The sequence below is a fragment of the Mytilus galloprovincialis genome, chromosome 7 (assembly GCF_965363235.1).
Source record: "Mytilus galloprovincialis chromosome 7, xbMytGall1.hap1.1, whole genome shotgun sequence".
Lineage (NCBI taxonomy): Eukaryota > Metazoa > Mollusca > Bivalvia > Mytilida > Mytilidae > Mytilus > Mytilus galloprovincialis.
This window is the reverse complement of record NC_134844.1, coordinates 2,049,298-2,071,292: the sequence shown is the minus strand read 5'-3', so window position 1 is coordinate 2,071,292 and position 21,995 is coordinate 2,049,298. Positions and strand designations below refer to the sequence as shown.

Below are 21,995 nucleotides of genomic sequence, written 5' to 3'. Positions count from 1 at the left end.
ACCCCATGGCTATAGACCAACAGACAAACAACAGATACCAGAGGGACATTCAAACTCACAAGTCAACAAATAAACTGACAACCCCATGGCTAAAGACCAACAGACAAACAACAGATACCAAAGGGACACTCAAACTCACAAGTCAACAAATAAACTGACAACCCCAATGGCTATAGACCAACAGACAAACAACAGATACCAGAGGGACACTCAAACTCACAAGTCAACAAATAAACTGACCAACCCCATGGCTATAGACCAACAGACAAACAACAGATACCAAAGGGACACTCAAACTCACAAGTCAACAAATAAACTGACAACCCCATGGCTATAGACCAACAGACAAACAACAGATACCAGAGGGACACTCAAACTCACAAGTCAACAAATAAACTGACCAACCCCATGACTAAAGACCAACAGACAAACAACAGATACCAAAGGGACACTCAAACTCACAAGTCAACAAATAAACTGACAACCCCATGGCTAAAGACCAACAGACAAACAACAGATACCAGAGGGACATTCAAACTCACAAGTCAACAAATAAACTGACAACCCCATGACTATAGACCAACAGACAAACAATAGATACCAGAGGGACACTCAAACTCACAAGTCAACAAATAAACTGACCAACCCCATGGCTAAAGACCAACAGACAAACAACAGATACCAGAGGGACACTCAAACTCACAAGTCAACAAATAAACTGACAACCCCATGGCTAAAGACCAACAGATACCAGAGGGACATTCAAACTCACAAGTCAACAAATAAACTGACAACCCCATGACTAAAGACCAACAGACAAACAACAGATACCAGAGGGACACTCAAACTCACAAGTCAACAAATAAACTGACAACCCCATGGCTATAGACCAACAGACAAACAACAGATACCAAAGGGACACTCAAACTCACAAGTCAACAAATAAACTGACAACCCCATGGCTATAGACCAACAGACAAACAACAGATACCAGAGGGACACTCAAACTCACAAGTCAACAAATAAACTGACAACCCCATGGCTAAAGACCAACAGACAAACAACAGATACCAGAGGGACACTCAAACTCACAAGTCAACAAATAAACTGACAACCCCATGACTAAAGACCAACAGACAAACAACAGATACCAAAGGGACACTCAAACTCACAAGTCAACAAATAAACTGACAACCCCATGGCTAAAGACCAACAGACAAACAACAGATACCAGAGGGACACTCAAACTCACAAGTCAACAAATAAACTGACAACCCCATGGCTAAAGACCAACAGACAAACAACAGATACCAAAGGGACATTCAAACTCACAAGTCAACAAATAAACTGACAACCCCCATGGCTAAAGACCAACAGACAAACAATAGATACCAGAGGGACACTCAAACTCACAAGTCAACAAATAAACTGACAACCCCATGGCTAAAGACCAACAGACAAACAACAGATACCAAAGGGACACTCAAACTCACAAGTCAACAAATAAACTGACCAACAGACAAACAACAGATACCAAAGGGACACTCAAACTCACAAGTCAACAAATAAACTGACAACCCCATGGCTATAGACCAACAGACAAACAACAGATACCAAAGGGACACTCAAACTCACAAGTCAACAAATAAACTGACAACCCCATGACTAAAGACCAACAGACAAACAACAGATACCAAAGGGACACTCAAACTCACAAGTCAACAAATAAACTGACAACCCCATGGCTATAGACCAACAGACAAACAACAGATACCAGAGGGACACTCAAACTCACAAGTCAACAAATAAACTGACCAACCCCATGGCTATAGACCAACAGACAAACAACAGATACCAAAGGGACACTCAAACTCACAAGTCAACAAATAAACTGACAACCCCATGGCTATAGACCAACAGACAAACAACAGATACCAAAGGGACACTCAAACTCACAAGTCAACAAATAAACTGACAACCCCATGGCTATAGACCAACAGACAAACAACAGATACCAAAGGGACATTCAAACTCACAAGTCAACAAATAAACTGACAACCCCATGGCTAAAGACCAACAGACAAACAACAGATACCAGAGGGACATTCAAACTCACAAGTCATCAAATAAACTGACAACCCCATGGCTATAGACCAACAGACAAACAACAGATACCAAAGGGACACTCAAACTCACAAGTCAACAAATAAACTGACAACCCCATGGCTATAGACCAACAGACAAACAACAGATACCAAAGGGACACTCAAACTCACAAGTCAACAAATAAACTGACAACCCCATGGCTATAGACCAACAGACAAACAACAGATACCAAAGGGACATTCAAACTCACAAGTCAACAAATAAACTGACAACCCCATGGCTAAAGACCAACAGACAAACAACAGATACCAGAGGGACATTCAAACTCACAAGTCATCAAATAAACTGACAACCCCATGGCTATAGACCAACAGACAAACAACAGATACCAAAGGGACACTCAAACTCACAAGTCAACAAATAAACTGACAACCCCATGGCTATAGACCAACAGACAAACAACAGATACCAAAGGGACATTCAAACTCACAAGTCAACAAATAAACTGACAACCCCATGGCTATAGACCAACAGACAAACAACAGATACCAGAGGGACACTCAAACTCACAAGTCAACAAATAAACTGACAACCCCATGGCTAAAGACCAACAGACAAACAACAGATACCAGAGGGACACTCAAACTCACAAGTCAACAAATAAACTGACCAACCCCATGGCTATAGACCAACAGACAAACAACAGATACCAGAGGGACACTCAAACTCACAAGTCAACAAATAAACTGACAACCCCATGGCTAAAGACCAACAGACAAACAACAGATACCAAAGGGACACTCAAACTCACAAGTCAACAAATAAACTGACAACCCCCATGGCTAAAGACCAACAGACAAACAACAGATACCAGAGGGACACTCAAACTCACAAGTCAACAAATAAACTGACAACCCCATGGCTAAAGACCAACAGACAAACAACAGATACCAAAGGGACACTCAAACTCACAAGTCAACAAATAAACTGACAACCCCATGGCTAAAGACCAACAGACAAACAACAGATACCAGAGGGACATTCAAACTCACAAGTCAACAAATAAACTGACAACCCCATGGCTAAAGACCAACAGACAAACAACAGATACCAAAGGGACACTCAAACTCACAAGTCAACAAATAAACTGACAACCCCATGGCTAAAGACCAACAGACAAACAACAGATACCAAAGGGACATTCAAACTCACAAGTCAACAAATAAACTGACAACCCCATGGCTATAGACCAACAGACAAACAACAGATACCAGAGGGACATTCAAACTCACAAGTCAACAAATAAACTGACAACCCCATGGCTAAAGACCAACAGACAAACAACAGATACCAAAGGGACACTCAAACTCACAAGTCAACAAATAAACTGACAACCCCATGGCTAAAGACCAACAGACAAACAACAGATACCAGAGGGACATTCAAACTCACAAGTCAACAAATAAACTGACAACCCCATGGCTAAAGACCAACAGACAAACAACAGATACCAAAGGGACACTCAAACTCACAAGTCAACAAATAAACTGACAACCCCATGGCTATAGACCAACAGACAAACAACAGATACCAAAGGGACACCCAAACTCACAAGTCAACAAATAAACTGACAACCCCATGGCTAAAGACCAACAGATACCAGAGGGACATTCAAACTCACAAGTCAACAAATAAACTGACAACCCCATGGCTATAGACCAACAGACAAACAACAGATACCAGAGGGACACTCAAACTCACAAGTCAACAAATAAACTGACAACCCCATGGCTATAGACCAACAGACAAACAACAGATACCAGAGGGACACTCAAACTCACAAGTCAACAAATAAACTGACAACCCCATGGCTAAAGACCAACAGACAAACAACAGATACCAAAGGGACATTCAAACTCACAAGTCAACAAATAAACTGACAACCCCATGGCTAAAGACCAACAGACAAACAACAGATACCAGAGGGACACTCAAACTCACAAGTCAACAAATAAACTGACAACCCCATGACTAAAGACCAACAGACAAACAACAGATACCAAAGGGACATTCAAACTCACAAGTCAACAAATAAACTGACAACCCCATGGCTATAGACCAACAGACAAACAACAGATACCAGAGGGACACTCAAACTCACAAGTCAACAAATAAACTGACAACCCCATGACTAAAGACCAACAGACAAACAACAGATACCAAAGGGACATTCAAACTCACAAGTCAACAAATAAACTGACAACCCCATGGCTATAGACCAACAGACAAACAACAGATACCAGAGGGACACTCAAACTCACAAGTCAACAAATAAACTGACAACCCCATGACTAAAGACCAACAGACAAACAACAGATACCAGAGGGACATTCAAACTCACAAGTCAACAAATAAACTGACAACCCCATGGCTAAAGACCAACAGACAAACAACAGATACCAGAGGGACACTCAAACTCACAAGTCAACAAATAAACTGACAACCCCATGGCTAAAGACCAACAGACAAACAATAGATACCAGAGGGACATTCAAACTCACAAGTCAACTAATAAACTGACAACCCCATGGCTATAGACCAACAGACAAACAACAGATACCAGAGGGACACTCAAACTCACAAGTCAACAAATAAACTGACAACCCCATGGCTAAAGACCAACAGACAAACAACAGATACCAGAGGGACACTCAAACTCACAAGTCAACAAATAAACTGACAACCCCCATGGCTAAAGACCAACAGACAAACAACAGATACCAGAGGGACACTCAAACTCACAAGTCAACAAATAAACTGACCAACCCCATGGCTATAGACCAACAGACAAACAACAGATACCAGAGGGACATTCAAACTCACAAGTCAACAAATAAACTGACAACCCCATGGCTATAGACCAACAGACAAACAACAGATACCAGAGGGACACTCAAACTCACAAGTCAACAAATAAACTGACAACCCCATGGCTAAAGACCAACAGACAAACAATAGATACCAGAGGGACATTCAAACTCACAAGTCAACTAATAAACTGACAACCCCATGGCTATAGACCAACAGACAAACAACAGATACCAGAGGGACACTCAAACTCACAAGTCAACAAATAAACTGACAACCCCATGGCTATAGACCAACAGACAAACAACAGATACCAAAGGGACACTCAAACTCACAAGTCAACAAATAAACTGACAACCCCCATGGCTAAAGACCAACAGACAAACAACAGATACCAGAGGGACACTCAAACTCACAAGTCAACAAATAAACTGACAACCCCATGGCTATAGACCAACAGACAAACAACAGATACCAAAGGGACATTCAAACTCACAAGTCAACAAATAAACTGACCAACCCCATGGCTATAGACCAACAGACAAACAACAGATACCAGAGGGACACTCAAACTCACAAGTCAACAAATAAACTGACAACCCCATGGCTAAAGACCAACAGACAAACAACAGATACCAGAGGGACACTCAAACTCACAAGTCAACAAATAAACTGACAACCCCATGGCTATAGACCAACAGACAAACAACAGATACCAGAGGGACACTCAAACTCACAAGTCAACAAATAAACTGACAACCCCATGGCTAAAGACCAACAGACAAACAACAGATACCAAAGGGACACTCAAACTCACAAGTCAACAAATAAACTGACAACCCCATGGCTAAAGACCAACAGACAAACAACAGATACCAGAGGGACACTCAAACTCACAAGTCAACAAATAAACTGACAACCCCATGGCTATAGACCAACAGACAAACAACAGATACCAAAGGGACACTCAAACTCACAAGTCAACAAATAAACTGACAACCCCATGGCTATAGACCAACAGACAAACAACAGATACCAGAGGGACACTCAAACTCACAAGTCAACAAATAAACTGACAACCCCATGACTAAAGACCAACAGACAAACAACAGATACCAAAGGGACACTCAAACTCACAAGTCAACAAATAAACTGACAACCCCATGGCTATAGACCAACAGACAAACAACAGATACCAGAGGGACACTCAAACTCACAAGTCAACAAATAAACTGACAACCCCATGGCTAAAGACCAACAGACAAACAACAGATACCAAAGGGACACTCAAACTCACAAGTCAACAAATAAACTGACAACCCCATGGCTAAAGACCAACAGACAAACAACAGATACCAGAGGGACATTCAAACTCACAAGTCAACAAATAAACTGACCAACAGACAAACAACAGATACCAAAGGGACACTCAAACTCACAAGTCAACAAATAAACTGACCAACAGACAAACAACAGATACCAAAGGGACATTCAAACTCACAAGTCAACAAATAAACTGACCAACAGACAAACAACATATACCAAAGGGACATTCAAACTCACAAGTCAACAAATAAACTGACCAACCCCATGGCTATAGACCAACAGATACCAGAGGGACATTCAAACTCACAAGTCAACAAATAAACTGACAACCCCATGACTATAGACCAACAGACAAACAACAGATACCAGAGGGACATTCAAACTCACAAGTCAACAAATAAACTGACAACCCCATGGCTAAAGACCAACAGACAAACAACAGATACCAGAGGGACACTCAAACTCACAAGTCAACAAATAAACTGACAACCCCATGGCTAAAGACCAACAGACAAACAACAGATACCAGAGGGACATTCAAACTCACAAGTCAACAAATAAACTGACAACCCCATGGCTAAAGACCAACAGACAAACAACAGATACCAAAGGGACATTCAAACTCACAAGTCAACAAATAAACTGACAACCCCATGGCTAAAGACCAACAGACAAACAACAGATACCAAAGGGACATTCAAACTCACAAGTCAACAAATAAACTGACAACCCCATGTCTAAAGACCAACAGACAAACAACAGATACCAGAGGGACACTCAAACTCACAAGTCAACAAATAAACTGACAACCCCATGGCTATAGACCAACAGACAAACAACAGATACCAGAGGGACATTCAAACTCACAAGTCAACAAATAAACTGACAAACCCCATGGCTAAAGACCAACAGACAAACAACAGATACCAGAGGGACATTCAAACTCACAAGTCAACAAATAAACTGACAACCCCATGGCTATAGACCAACAGACAAACAACAGATACCAGAGGGACATTCAAACTCACAAGTCAACAAATAAACTGACAACCCCATGGCTAAAGACCAACAGACAAACAACAGATACCAGAGGGACATTCAAACTCACAAGTCAACAAATAAACTGACAACCCCATGGCTAAAGACCAACAGACAAACAACAGATACCAGAGGGACATTCAAACTCACAAGTCAACAAATAAACTGACAACCCCATGGCTAAAGACCAACAGATAAACAACAGTACACACAAAATAACATAGAAAAATAAATACTGAGCAACATCAACTCTACCTAAAACTGGGGTCATATCAAGTGCTACTGAAGGGTAATCCAAATTTGGAACCCTTCATGTTGCTCATGTAGTAGAAGCCTGGCAATAAGTCTAATTAGATCATGCTTAAATCAAAAGTGCTCATATGAAATTGTCTGAGTGAACTTTACACAATACCATTCAACTAGCACCGCATGGGGATTGTGATTTTATACAAATCAATACATTCATAGGGAACTTATCGCTGAAGTGATACCTTTTCATATTTGATCATTACATAGCCTGTGATTAAATGTAGATGTTGGAAAGATGTCAATGAGACAGCAACCTAATAACAAATACAAAAAGACATCAAAAGATCGACATCCAGCTTTCAACACTAGGCATTTGTCTGTCTAATCAAAAGCTTATCTTAATGATGAAGATATTAATACAGATATTTAGAATATAAGGATTCTTAATGATTTTTTATCACATTTTTTTGCTTACCTTGCATCCAAGGTCATGAGCTTTTACCATGAATGACTGACATTTATCGGCTTAAACTTTTTCAACTACAACTAACATATTTTAAGCAAACTTAGCCTGAAATTTCTATAGGTTATCTAGTACAATTTTATGTCTTAGCCTTTACAGAGGTTGCGTTTTAAGTTTTACACTTGAAAGTCTGTACATCCTAAACATGGTTCTCGTTTTTTATATAGATTAAACTGTTGGTTCTCCCATTTGAGTGGTTTTACACTAGTAATTTTGGGGCCCTTTATAGCTTTTTGTTCGGTGTGAGCCAAGGCTCCGTGTTAAAGGCTGTACATTGACCTATAATGGTTTAATTTTATAAATTGTTATTTGGATGGAGAGTTGTCTCCCACCACATCTTCCTATATCTATTTCTGTTCTCTAACTTTATAGAGTTGTGAAATTGTGAAAATCTTATATGATAGTAAGTTCTGCCCTGGCCTTGCCTGCCCTAGATGCTACAAAAAAGCAGGATCAGCTTGTCCTCCCAGAGCAGACTGATGGTTTTTGTGAGATCTATATAGCTCAGATGCTCAAAAAAGCAGAAGCTTGCCCTTCCAGAGCAGTCTGATGGTTTTTGTGGGGTCCATATAGCTCAGATGTTTGCCCTTCCAGAGCAGGCTGATGGTTTTTTGTGGGGTCCATATAGCTCAGATGCTCAAAAGGAACAGGATCAGCTTGTCCTTTCAGAGCAGGTTTGTGGCACCGTTAAAGTCCACAATTCCTCTAAAGTCCACAACACCGCTAAAGTCCACAACAAATTTCCGCTTAAGTCCACAACGCCGCTAAAGTCCACAAAATTACCTCCGCTAAAGTCCACAAGAAAACGCCGTTAAAGTCCACAATAACAAGTTCCGCTAAAGTCCACAAAAAAGCACCGTTAAAGTCCACACCAATTTTTTTATTGTTAAAAACATATTATTCGTTATTTTTATCCCGTTAGTACAATACAAAGCATTGGCCTTTCTTCTCGGTAGTATTTTTTTTTATATCAGTTTGAAACATGAAAAAAGTACAGTATCGATATATGATTTTGTTTTATCAATTTTGATCTTGATGGCCAATTTGAACATCATTTCTAAAAAGTTTGTAAATTCGTTATTTATTATTACTGCATTCAACAATTATTTTTTTCTCTTATTCTTTGCATATAATCACTTTTTGACATAATTAATGTACAAAGCAAAGGTGGCTCCTAATCTATAACATTTGAACGGCATGCAACAATCTTGATTATATCATTAAACAAAAAAAATACTAAGTTTATGAATTCAGAAAGGTCTCCTGTCGCAAAACTTTTAACCAACGTTTAACGTTATTAATTTCTGTTATGATTTTCAGAACGGAAAAATGAAGCCAGTATGATAAATTCCAAATAAAAAAGAAAATATTCTATGCTTTAAGTTATATTTTTATCGATTAGTATCAGATATCGATGCGTTGAATGGGTTTCTACCAAAATGTCACAACAAAACCTGATTTGATCGATATAGGAAGATGTGGTATGAGTCACAGTGCCAATAAGACAACTCTCTATCCAAGTTAAAATTTATAAAAGACCATTATAGGTCAAGGTACGGCCTTCAACACGGAACCTTGGCTCACACGGAACAGCCAGCTATAAAAGTCCCTAACAATTACAAGTGTAAAACCATTCAAAAGAAAAACCAATGCCCATAAATGGGGCTTAAGAAAATATACATACACTAGTTGTTTATCTTGGTAAAGTGTTTTAATCACATGTAAAATTACTCACAAGATTAATTTCTATAAACTCACAAAACGCTAAATCTGTTATACAGTATTAAACCAATAAAATTGTATTGAAAAGAACAGAAACATTCTTTGATATTATATAATTCGTAAAAGATTCAGCTTAAAACTTAATACTAGTCTTCCATTTAGCCTTTTCAAAATACTAAAAAAAGTATCTTTAAAAGAGAATAAAGAAACGAAATTAACTCTGAAAGCGATACCGTGAACTTTGATGTGACGTACATTTTATCAATCAATATGACTGTAGGATAGTTCAACAATTGTTGGTGTTCGGGCTCAATGCAAGATGAACGTTCATATCGCCTTTATTCTATATCCACATCCTGTCTTTATCCTATATCCACACCCTCCAATGCTCATAGACACTTATTTTTATTAGTTCTGTATTTCTCAACCCACAAATACGTCGGCAAGTTTTTTTTTATTTGGTCATACTTTTCTTCGGTTAGTTTTGTTTTTCATTTTTGGTGTAAATCAAATTTTTGGATAAGATATAAACTTTGTGTTATATCATCAGAAATTGAGAATAAACGCTTCAAAATAGATAAATTACCAAATAAACAAATAAACCTATGAGAGGTCTGCTTCTATTGGTACTAATTTTGATTAAAATCTTACATGAAATAGTTCCTAAATATTTGTTATGAAAAATATCCGTAGATTTCATGATATATATAACAACTAATTATAGGTGACAAATACTTCTGACCATTTTACTTCACTGGCTTATCGGTTTTTGAAGTACAACGTTCCTAAATGTTCTAAAAACTTATCTTCCAAAATATACATGTATGTACTTCCATAACTTCAATTGCAATTTGAGCATTTGAACTTAATTTCATACTAAAAAATGTAGCGTCACTTTTTAGCTCACCTGGCCCGAAGGGCCAAGTGAGCTTTTCTCATCACTTTGCGTTCGGCGTCGTCCGGCGTCGTCGTCGTCGTCGTTAACTTTTACAAAAATCTTCTCCTCTGAAATTACTTAAACAAAGTGTAACTAAACTTATCCACAATCATCATAAGAGTATATAGTTTAAAAAATGTGTCCGATGACCCTGCCCGCGAACGAAGATGGCAGACATGGCTAAAAAAAGTACATAGGGTAAAATCAGTTTTTGGTTTATATCTTTGAAACTGAAGCATTTAGAACAAATCTGACGGTGGCAAAAATGTTCATCAGATTTAGATATATCTGCCCTGAAATTTTCAGAAGGGGTTGCTGTCCCTGAGTTCTTTGCTATTATCTTAGATATTATTATAGTATCTAAATATAAATGATATCTTATACTATAAATTATGATTTTAACCTTATTTTACATGATTTCCAAAGGATCAGTAAATTAAGGTAAGCGACACAGGCTCTTTAGAGACTCTAGTTTATTTGGTTAAAGTTTTTATTTCATTTTCTGACTCTTGATAAATTTGACAAATGCACATGTATGGTCGACCTCATACTAAACCATACGAGTATACTCATACGGTACGAGTATACGTTCAGGTATACTTATATGGTCCACATTGTACGCATAAGGGTTCAAATCAGATACACTCATATTGTCTGGAACATATATATATATATACATGTAGCATTGTAGAAAAAAACTTATACTTGTACTCATCATGGATAATACACAATACAGAACCACATCCGCGTATAATTTATTCAATTCATCTTTCATTCTGAAACAAATTCATTTTCCTTTTTGAAAACAAAACAAACAGTTGCTTATAATGTCTGTGTCAGTTTGGTCTCTTGTGGACAATTGTCTCATTGGCAATCATACCATATCTTCTTTTTTATATGCAAACCAAAGAGTGATGGAAATCTGCTGAGCACCACAAAATGCATGAATGTGTGGTATTCTTGATCATTATTTTGATTTCAAAAAAGAACATGATGGATCCAAGTCTATTTTTGAGATTTACGGACCGTTTTGACTGCTGTGGAACGTAATAGACACTGAATGGAAATCTTACTTATGTTTTATAGATATTGCAAAGGAAATTTAAATATCAAATATAGGCTCCAAATTATGTCTCCAGCATATATATAAAGAGAACGCTATGTTGGAGTTTCTTGTGGATGAACAAATATTTACTAAAAAATAAAAAGAGTATAATAATTAGATAACTTTTCAGAAATGTTGTCTGTTTGATTGATAGAAAATCGCATAAAAATTGATAAAGCAAATACTATAATTTTTTCATTCATCAAAATAGAATTTATGCTGACAAGAAATACTTTCTAAGAACAAAAGTCCGTGCTTTTAATTAGATCTATAATATCGGGTGTAAAAAACAGAAAATTTTCTTTTGATAATGAAAAAAAAAAAATGTATGGACTTTAACGGTGCTTTTTTGTGGACTTTAGAGGAACTTGTTGTTGTGGACTTTAACGGTGTTTTCTTGTGGACTTTAGCGGAGGTCATTTTGTGGACTTTAGCGGAAATTTTGTGGACTTTAGCGGCGTTGTGGACTTTAGCGGAAAATTGTTGTGGACTTTAGCGGTGTTGTGGACTTTAGAGGAATTGTGGACTTTAACGGTGCCACACAGGTTCAACCGTTGATGATTTTTCTGAGGTCCATATACCTCAGATCATGACAGATGCTCAAAAGGAACAGGATCAGCGTGTCCTTCCAGAGCAGGCTGATGTTTTTTGTGAGGTCCATATTGCTCAGATGCTCAAAAGAAACAGGATCAGCTTGTCCTTCCAGAGCAGGCTGGTGGTTTTTGTCGAGCCTTCGACTTTAGTCGAAAAAGCGAGACTAAGCGATCCTACATTCCGTCGTCGTCGGCGTCGTCGTCGGCGGCGTCCACAAATATTCACTCTGTGGTTAAAGTTTTTGAAATTTTAATAACTTTCTTAAACTATACTGAATTTCTACTAAACTTGGACAGAAGTTTGTTTATGATCATAAGAAAGTATCCAGAAGTAAATTTTGTAAAAATAAAATTCCATTTTTTCCGTATTTTACTTATAAATGGACTTAGTTTTTCTGCGAGGAAACATTACATTCACTCTGTGGTTAAAGTTTTTAAAATTTTAATAACTTTCATAAACTATCCTTGATTTGTACCAAACTTAGACAGAAGCTTGTTTATGATCATAAGATAGTATCAAGAAGAAAATTTTGTAAAAATAAATTTCCACTTTTCCGTATTTTACTTATAAATGGACTTAGTTTTTCTGCGAGGAAACATTACATTCACTCTGTGGTTAAAGTTTTTAAAATTTTAATAACTTTCATAAACTATCCTTGATTTGTACCAAACTTGGACAGAAGCTTGTTTATGATCATAAGATAGTATCAAGAAGAAAATTTTGTAAAAATAAATTTCCACTTTTCCGTATTTCACTTATAAATGGACTTTAGTTTTTTTGCCAGAAACAAAACATTCACTCTGTGGTTTAAGTTTTTAAAATTTTTATAATGTTCTTAATAACATTAACGGTACCAATTTTTTCTGCACCAGATGCGCATTTCGACAAATAATGTCTCTTCAGTGATGCTCGTGGCCAAAATATCTAAAATCCAAAGCTTATATAAAAGATGTAGAGCTATAATCCAAAAGTTCCAAAAAAGTATAGCCGAATCCGTGAAAGGAATTAGAGCTTTGCATGAGGGAGATACATTCCTTAATTTATAATATTTTTCAAAATTTTGTAACAGTAAATTTAATGACACAAAAATCCGTATTTTCATGCCAGTACCGGAGTACTGGCTACTGGGCTGGTGATACCCTCGGGGACTAACAGTCCACCAGCAGAGGCATCGACCCAGTGGTAGTAATAACATTAACGGTACCAATTTTTTCTGCACCAGATGCGCATTTCGACAAATAATGTCTCTTCAGTGATGCTCGTGGCCAAAATATCTAAAATCCAAAGCTTATATAAAAGATGTAGAGCTATAATCCAAAAGTTCCAAAAAAGTATAGCCGAATCCGTGAAAGGAATTAGAGCTTTGCATGAGGGAGATACATTCCTTAATTTATAATATTTTTCAAAATTTTGTAACAGTAAATTTAATGACACAAAAATCCGTATTTTCATGCCAGTACCGGAGTACTGGCTACTGGGCTGGTGATACCCTCGGGGACTAACAGTCCACCAGCAGAGGCATCGACCCAGTGGTAGTAATAACATTAACGGTACCAATTTTTTCTGCACCAACTATCCTTGATTTCTACCAAACTTAGACAAAAGCTTGTTTCTGATCATAAGATATTATTCAGAAGTAAATTTTGTAAAAAAAAAATTCACTTTTTCCGTATTTTACTTATAAATGGACTTAGTTTTTCTTCCAATTAACATTACATACAGTCTGCAGTTAAAGTTTATAAAACATTTATTAGATTCATAAACTATCCTGGATTTTTTTTACCAAACTTGGAAGCTTCTTTCAATCAAAAGACAGTATCGAGAGCTCGAGATCGAGAGGGAAATTTTTATTGATGTTTTTCCTCATTTTTGTTGAGTCTGCGATTAACAGCAAAAGTAGGCGAGACACTGGGTTCCGTGGAACCCTTACAAATTTTTCCATATAGCTCAGATGCTCAAAAGAAACAGGATCAGCTTGTCCTTCCAGAGCAGGCTGGTGGTTTTGCCATATAGCTTAGATGCTCAAAACTTTGAATGTTTCGAAAAACTAAGGATTTTCTTATCCCAGGAATAGATCACCTTTACTAGTCGTATTTGGCACAACCTTATGGAATTTCGGGTCCCCAATGCTCTTAAACTTTGTACTTGTTTGGCTTGTAACTTTTTTTTTTATCTGAGCGTCACTGATGAGTCTTATGAAGACGTAATGCACATGTTTAACATTATCTAGACTCCAAGTGAATTGGAGAAGATTTAGATATAGAGACTGATGAAGAAGTTTTTACATTATTATTCTATATTTTGACCCACAGAAATACCCTATATAATGTCATCATTCATGAATTAGTTATGATGATTTAATACAATCCTATTGCACTTCTACATCGATCTTTGTCATCCTAATAAATGCCCTTGAGAAGATATAGGTCATTTACCCCATTTAAATATAAAAATAGAAGTAGTACATATTGAGTTTTACAGTCTAGTGATTATCTTTTAACAAACTTCAACAAAAAATGGCGTTAGAATTACCCTCTCTTCAGGAAGGTTTGAAAAGTATTGCAGTGGCCGCGAGTGGCCTCCTGGCGGGTACAGCGGTGTATATCTCTGTGGTAGAAACTAAGAGCCGGGCGAATTTAGACATCAAATCGATGAGGAAACAATGGAGTGATAGTTTTGATAATGCTGCTGTCTTTGTGGTAGGAATACTTTGATAATGCTGCTGTCTTTGTGGTAGGAATACTTTGATAATGTTGCTGTCTTTGTGGTAGGAATACTTTGATAATGCTGCTGTCTTTGTGGTAGGAATACTTTGATAATTCTGCTGTCTTTGTGGTAGGAATACTTTGATAATGCTGCTGTCTTTGTGGTAGGAATACTTTGATAATGCTGCTGTCTTTGTGGTAGGAATACTTTGATAATGCTGCTGTCTTTGTGGTAGGAACACCTTTTTTTTTTTAAAAGAAAGCTTTCTGGTTATGCAATAAACAACGATAAATGAGAGAAAAAAGAACGCATGTTTTTGGAGAATCTAATTTTCAATGTATGCACAATTTTACGTTGCTAGTTTGGTCTTCTTAATGGTGACTAACGTCGCGTTCAATGAAATATGATTCCTTTAAATGTGTTAAAACACCGAGAAAACACCGAGGTTAAGACGATCTATCAGATTTTTTGTTGGGACTTAATTCATCTTATTACATCTAGTTTGACAGATCAAAATATGTTGCAATGACTAAGCGTTTACCGTCCGTCCGTCAGTCCGTTAATTTTACATTTATTTCAAACCAATATTCCAATTTGAACCTCACTTAACTTCAATATTTTTTCTGTCGTTATCGTCAAACGACCGACATGGATGCCATTTTTTTTAATAAAACACACGTGTTGAAGTGTCCACAAAATCAGGATGTAATTATCATTTTTAGATAAAGATTTCATGAATGCAAAACCTTATAAGACTGACATCTAAATCTCCCAAGGCTTATCACTACCTTTTTGATTGCATTGATCATAACATTCTATACATCCTATCCATTAAAATTTCAAGAAACTTTTACAAGGTGCAAGCATCATATATCTGTTCTAAAAAAATGATGTCATTATTAAAGTCATCTTTAAAAATTAGAGTTATTTTCCTTTGTCCTGAATTGTTTTTCAATCAACTACAACCAATGCAATATTTAATTTTATTGTATAGCAATATAATATTTCCCACAGAAAGTAACCAAAAGTTAGTGTGCAATAAAATTTAATATTGCACTAGTGCAATAAATCTTCAAAATTCATGACGTCATCAACAACAAAATCTGAGTTTAAACCAATATTTACTCTCAAATATCATATTGCTATACAATAAAAGGGTTATTGCATGAATATTGGGAAATATTGTCCCTTGTAGAACATATATTGCACTCGCAAGCTCGTGCAATATAAAATTCTACTCGGGACAATATTCCCCAATATTCATGCAATAACCCTATATTACTGATAAATTGAAGCAATCTCAACCCATCAGTGCTTACAAGAAGAGGCGGATTTAGAGGGGGCACAGGGTTCCAGGGCCCCCTGTTCTGGAAAACAATTTGGTTGATTATATAGGGAGTCACTGAAGCATGATCAGAGCGGGACCCCTATTAGGCAGTCAGTGGGCCCCACTTATAAAAATTTCTGGATCCGCAACTGACAATCACTTTGATATGGTGATTTAGCTGCTAAATTTCGAGCGAATCTTATGCCAACTGACCACAGTATTTTTACTACTTTATTGATTTATCTTTACAGCTGAGTGTCGGGACATTAGGCACAGCAGCCAACGTGGCTTTGTTCTTTATGGATACCTCCCCGTATAAAAATCTGTGGCTGGTAGAACCTTGTTTGTTTATCGTTGGTGGAATATATACCTCAATTGTTATGTTACCAGAGATCAGAGAACTCAAGAATGATGAAATTGTCGCTAAAAAAGGTAAAATCGATATAATGTGTGTAAACTGCGGCGAGCATTTCAATGGAAACTCCCTAAGGGACTGTGCAATATTTATCTGAGGGTGGGGCCGGTGTACAGCAAATATTAAAAAAAAAAAACTGTATGCCCCGCCAATATTTATTATAAAAAAAGTTCTTGCCCCGCTTCAATTAATGTAAAAAAAAAGTCCTTGCCCCGCTGGAAAAAAAATGAAACACATATATGGAAACATGATATTTTTTAACTAAAATGCACAACATTCAATAATACATGTATATCAGAGTTGATATTTCAACTCAAATGCATTTAATTCAATATTATAAAGATTTTATTTTTGAAGGAAGTCAACTTAGGAGCGCTGTGATTGAATGTAAGGGTACAATATATTTTTTTGTATTTATCTATGAATAATTGCAGTGTGTATATTTACAAAATAAATTTGATAACCTATTGAAATATTTTCTAGACAATTATTTGAAAAGACTTCCAAAATTTCATAAATTTGGTGTAAAATGATAGTGGGCATCAGACTTCAGTTATTTTATACTATTTTGAAGCTTTTTATAAGTACATTTGATTTTTATCACAAAGAATAAAAATTATTCACTGAGAACAATACTGTGTTGAGAAAAGTGCTGATTCATCATAATAAGTCAAATTGATGGGTACTGATATAAAACTTTATTCTGGGAGTTCAATATTAACTATATTGTATAAAATGCACCAAACTATAGTTCTTTTGTATTTCTTTTCACCTTTCGCAATAAATAGTTCAATTGGAAACACCAGAATTCAAGACGCGACAAATGTTTTTAACTGAGATATTTGCCTTCTTTGCTGTGTAATTCCCTAATGTATCACTTGGGTATTTCTCTAGCTATTAAAATTGGAAATGTTCTGGTTAAGTTTGTACTGTTTATGGAGTAAGGCAATATTTAATCATACTAGAAGCATTTTCAGCGTTAAAATTGTCCATCTAAGAAAAAAAGAGGCCCACTTGAGGCCAAATTTAGATAGAATTTATATTCTCCTGTGTAAAGAATTTGTTCACATTCTTGGCAATTCATGCAGAAAATATTTCAATAGTGCTTGATTTTGTAGTTTATATCTTTAATTATATCAGGCATACATAATTTTTCATTTTCTACTGTTTGCAAGGACTTTTATTGGAAATTAATACTCCCAAGGGACATAATTCAGCTTTTTCATAGATTAAGTTGTAATTCTTTTAATGTTTAAGAATTTAATTTTGTCATGTTAAAGATTTATTTAAAATACAATTGAAGTTGTTTTATGTTTAAGCATTTATTACCATATGTTATGTCATATGTTTAATTTTCAAAACATTGTTTATAGTTTTCCAGAACTTTGATCAGAATTTCATTTTTTTTATAAATGATTATTAAAAGCATAAACACACAAAAATATATTGAAGCACTGTATTAGGTTATTTTGTTTTAGATTTAATTGTTCTTTTTCTATCAAGTTACTTTTTTCCACAGAAATCACAAATAGTTTTAATCTGTTATACTCTGATTTAATTTTTTTATGCACACACGAAGGGTTTTTAAAAAAGTGTGCGCCCCGCCAAAGGTTTGTTACAATAAACTTTGCGCCCCGCTCATTAAATGCATGAAAAAAGTATGTGCCCCGTCCATGTTTGCACCGGTCCCACCCTCAGATAAATATTGCACAGTCCCTAATCAAATGGCAAAATCAAAGCTCAAACACATCAAACGAATGTATCATAACTGTCATATTTCTTACTTGATACAGGTATTTTCTGATGAAGAAATGGTGGATTAAACCTGTTTTTATAGCTAGCTAAACCTCTCACTTGTATAACAGTCGCATAAAATTATACTTACAAAATGGGTGAACAAAACAAAGACATAACAGAAAAAAGTTTCGAAAATTCGGGGTACATTTTCAGTCATATTTCATCTTTATTTTTATGTAGAGCTTACTTTGTTTTACAAATTTTTATTTTTGAAATCCTGAATTTTATTACTTTTATCCTTTTTCGACATATCGAGTCATAATCTAGGACTATGTTGAATATCCGTGAAATTACCGAAATGAATCCACCCACGCTTCATACATAATATACAGACCGTAACAAATCACTCCTGTGTAGGATGGTCCTATGTAATTTAATTTTACAGATAAAAATGCACATAAACATGCAACGATAAACTTGCACAATTTCCGATATGAAAATTTACCTGTAGGAAAACAAAGTATCAGTAAACCAATGATTAGAATTAACAGTATATATAAACTAATGCTGCACAAAGGTATAAGTATGCTCAATTGTGTTTAACGCAACATTTTTGGTGCCTTTGGAGTACAGGGTGAAAAAGGGATGATGTATACCATGGGGCAACAAAACACAATAAATTGAATAACGACAGACGACTACACCTTTGCGAAAAGAAAAAGACGAAAAGGCGGAGAATAGTTTACAAAGCTTAAGGTTGAGGGGGGGGGGGGGGGGTTGCAGGATGCCTGGTTCCCCCTTTTCTGGGGAAAATTTGGTTGATTATATAGGGAATCACTGAAGCATGACCGGAATGGGTCCCCTCTTAGGCAGTCAGTGGGCCCCCACTTATGTAAATTTCTGGATCCGCCACTGTGTACATCTCATACAAGTCATCTAATATATATATAGGCTTTTAAATATTCGACTTTGGGCCTGTCTGCTGAAAGTTAATCCAGAAAAAACTCTTTTGACGCATGCAATTTGTAAAGTGTTGCTTTATATTTTATAAAATTGATTTGTTTATCTTACAGGAGACAAATGGGTAGAAGAAGGAATAACTAGATGGAGTAAACGTCATTTACTGCGGACATTGGTCAACTTGTGTGGGTCATGCTGTGTAATATACACTGCACTTAAGTCACAATAATGTGTGTATATGGTTCCAACACACATACATGTTAGAATAGTGTGTGTATATGGTTCCGACAAACATCCATGTTAGATATTTATAGATTAGTTATCCAAAAGTGCTATCATAACCAGCCTATAGTGAGAACTGAGCTCTAAGTGATGTTTTTCTCGAATGCACACAGCATCTTCTAGACACATATCGCAGTTTAACCATACAAGTAGTTAGAAATATATAGTGAATTTTTATCAGTGCCATTTTAATAAAAGGAAATCTTGTTTTTCTAAAGAATGTTTTCTGGTGCTACTTCATATAGTTTTTGATTCATGTCCTATTATAAACGTATATGCATAAACATAGAAATAGGAAGATGTGGTATGAGTGCCAATGAGACAACTCTCCATCCAAATAATTTATAAAAGCAAACCATTATAGGTCAATGTACGGCCTTCAACACGGAGCCTTGGCTCACACCGAATAGCAAGCTATAAAGGGTCCCAAAATTTACTAGTGTAAAACCATTTAAACGTGAAAACCAACGTTCTACTCTATATAAAACGATTAATTTAGAATTTTCTGGAGAAAAGATGAAAAAACAAGACGAACATATCGATGCAGTGTTAAAGAAAGACATCTTATATTTACACCAAGAGTTATGTATATCTATTGTGTGACATTAAATGGTTATACTCATGTAAGCAATATGTTTAGTCCCCTTTCCGTTTTTTTAAGATCTGTCGGTATTTTCTGGTTTGGTCGAATTAATACACACCTTCAAAAATAAAATGTCATTGACTGATGTTATTAGTTACCAATACGGAATCCGTCAAGTGTAAACGAAGCTTGAACATTTTTGTGACTTTTATAGCTGACTAGGCGGTATAGGATTTGCTCATTGTTGAAGGCTGTATGGTGACCTATCGATGTTATTTTCTGTGTCATTTGGTCTCATGTAAAGATTTTCTCATTGGCAATCATACCACATCTTTTTTTTTAATATATTTTGGTGTCATTTGTTTGTTTTCTGCTCTTTGGTCGGTTATTGCATCTGACACATTCCCCTTTATCAATATATTTAAATTAGCAGTGTTGCAAAAGAACAAATATATGCGTTTGCATGTGTTATCACAAGTTGTATTATAACACAATATGCCTTTTTTAATGATGGCTGTATTCATTATTTATCACATAAAAGAACCCTTAAATATAAAAACAAGAATGTGTCCCATCCGCACTATCATATTATATGTTCAATGGATCGTGAAAATGGGGTAAAATCTCTATTTTGCATATCATTGGGAATATGTTTACTAAGTTTCAAGTTGATTGGACTTCATCTTTATCACAAACTACTTCGACCAAAAACTGTAACCTGAAGCGGGACAGACGGACGAACGGATGGACGGACGGACGGTACGACGAACGAACGAACGAAAGGATAAACGAACGAACGGACGGTACAACGAACGAACGAACGACTGGAAAACATAATTCCCAATAAGGCATACAAATTTATTGTTGAAAGTAAAAACTTTAACCTGGCCGAGCCGGACAGAAGGACGGACGATCGAACGAACGGACGAACAGACTAGAAAACATAATTCCCATAAATGGGGACATAAAAATTTATTTTTGAAAGTGAAAGTAGTGATTTGGCCAAAATGAAAGTAGGGTAGAGATTAGAGGGAGGCAGGACTTATTCGGGGCGTCGGGATCGTTTTTTTAAGCTCGAGATTTTGGGATTGATCTTTACGGGATGCGGGAATATTTTTTTTTAATTTCGGGTTGTCGGGATATGAATTTCGTTAAAAGACGCACCTAGGGATTTCATGTTTTTAAGTCCAGGATTTCGGGATCAGGGCCCCTCAGACACCCCTCAAATGAGCCTTAGTCATTTATACGAGATTCAAATCCTACAATTGGTATCTTAATAGGGCTCTCAAAAGGAAAAGCACTGATGGATTGTCCTAGAAACAGATTTGATAAGAATAATACGGTCTATAAGCAGTTTCATTTATTTTATGTTTGAAGCGGTGCAAATTTTTAATTTAATTTGACTTTTCCTTAAAAATGCATTGTAGCAAAGGGGAAGAATATATGTTATAATGGTATGATACTAAACCCCTAACGGGAAGGATTGTGCCTGATATTCATGTGATTAAGACATAATC

General features: G+C 36.3%; 1 protein-coding gene across 1 annotated transcript; it reads left to right on the top strand.

Annotated features, from left to right (window-relative positions):
* Positions 1-14,919: 14,919 nt before the first annotated feature.
* On the top strand, positions 14,920-20,115 carry LOC143082112 (uncharacterized). Its single transcript, XM_076257671.1, has 3 exons — positions 14,920-15,167; positions 16,753-16,933; positions 19,727-20,115. The coding sequence occupies exons 1-3, from the start codon at positions 14,985-14,987 to the stop codon at positions 19,840-19,842; spliced, it is 480 nt and encodes a 159-aa protein (XP_076113786.1). The 5' UTR covers positions 14,920-14,984; the 3' UTR covers positions 19,843-20,115.
* The last annotated feature ends 1,880 nt before the right edge of the window (positions 20,116-21,995 follow it).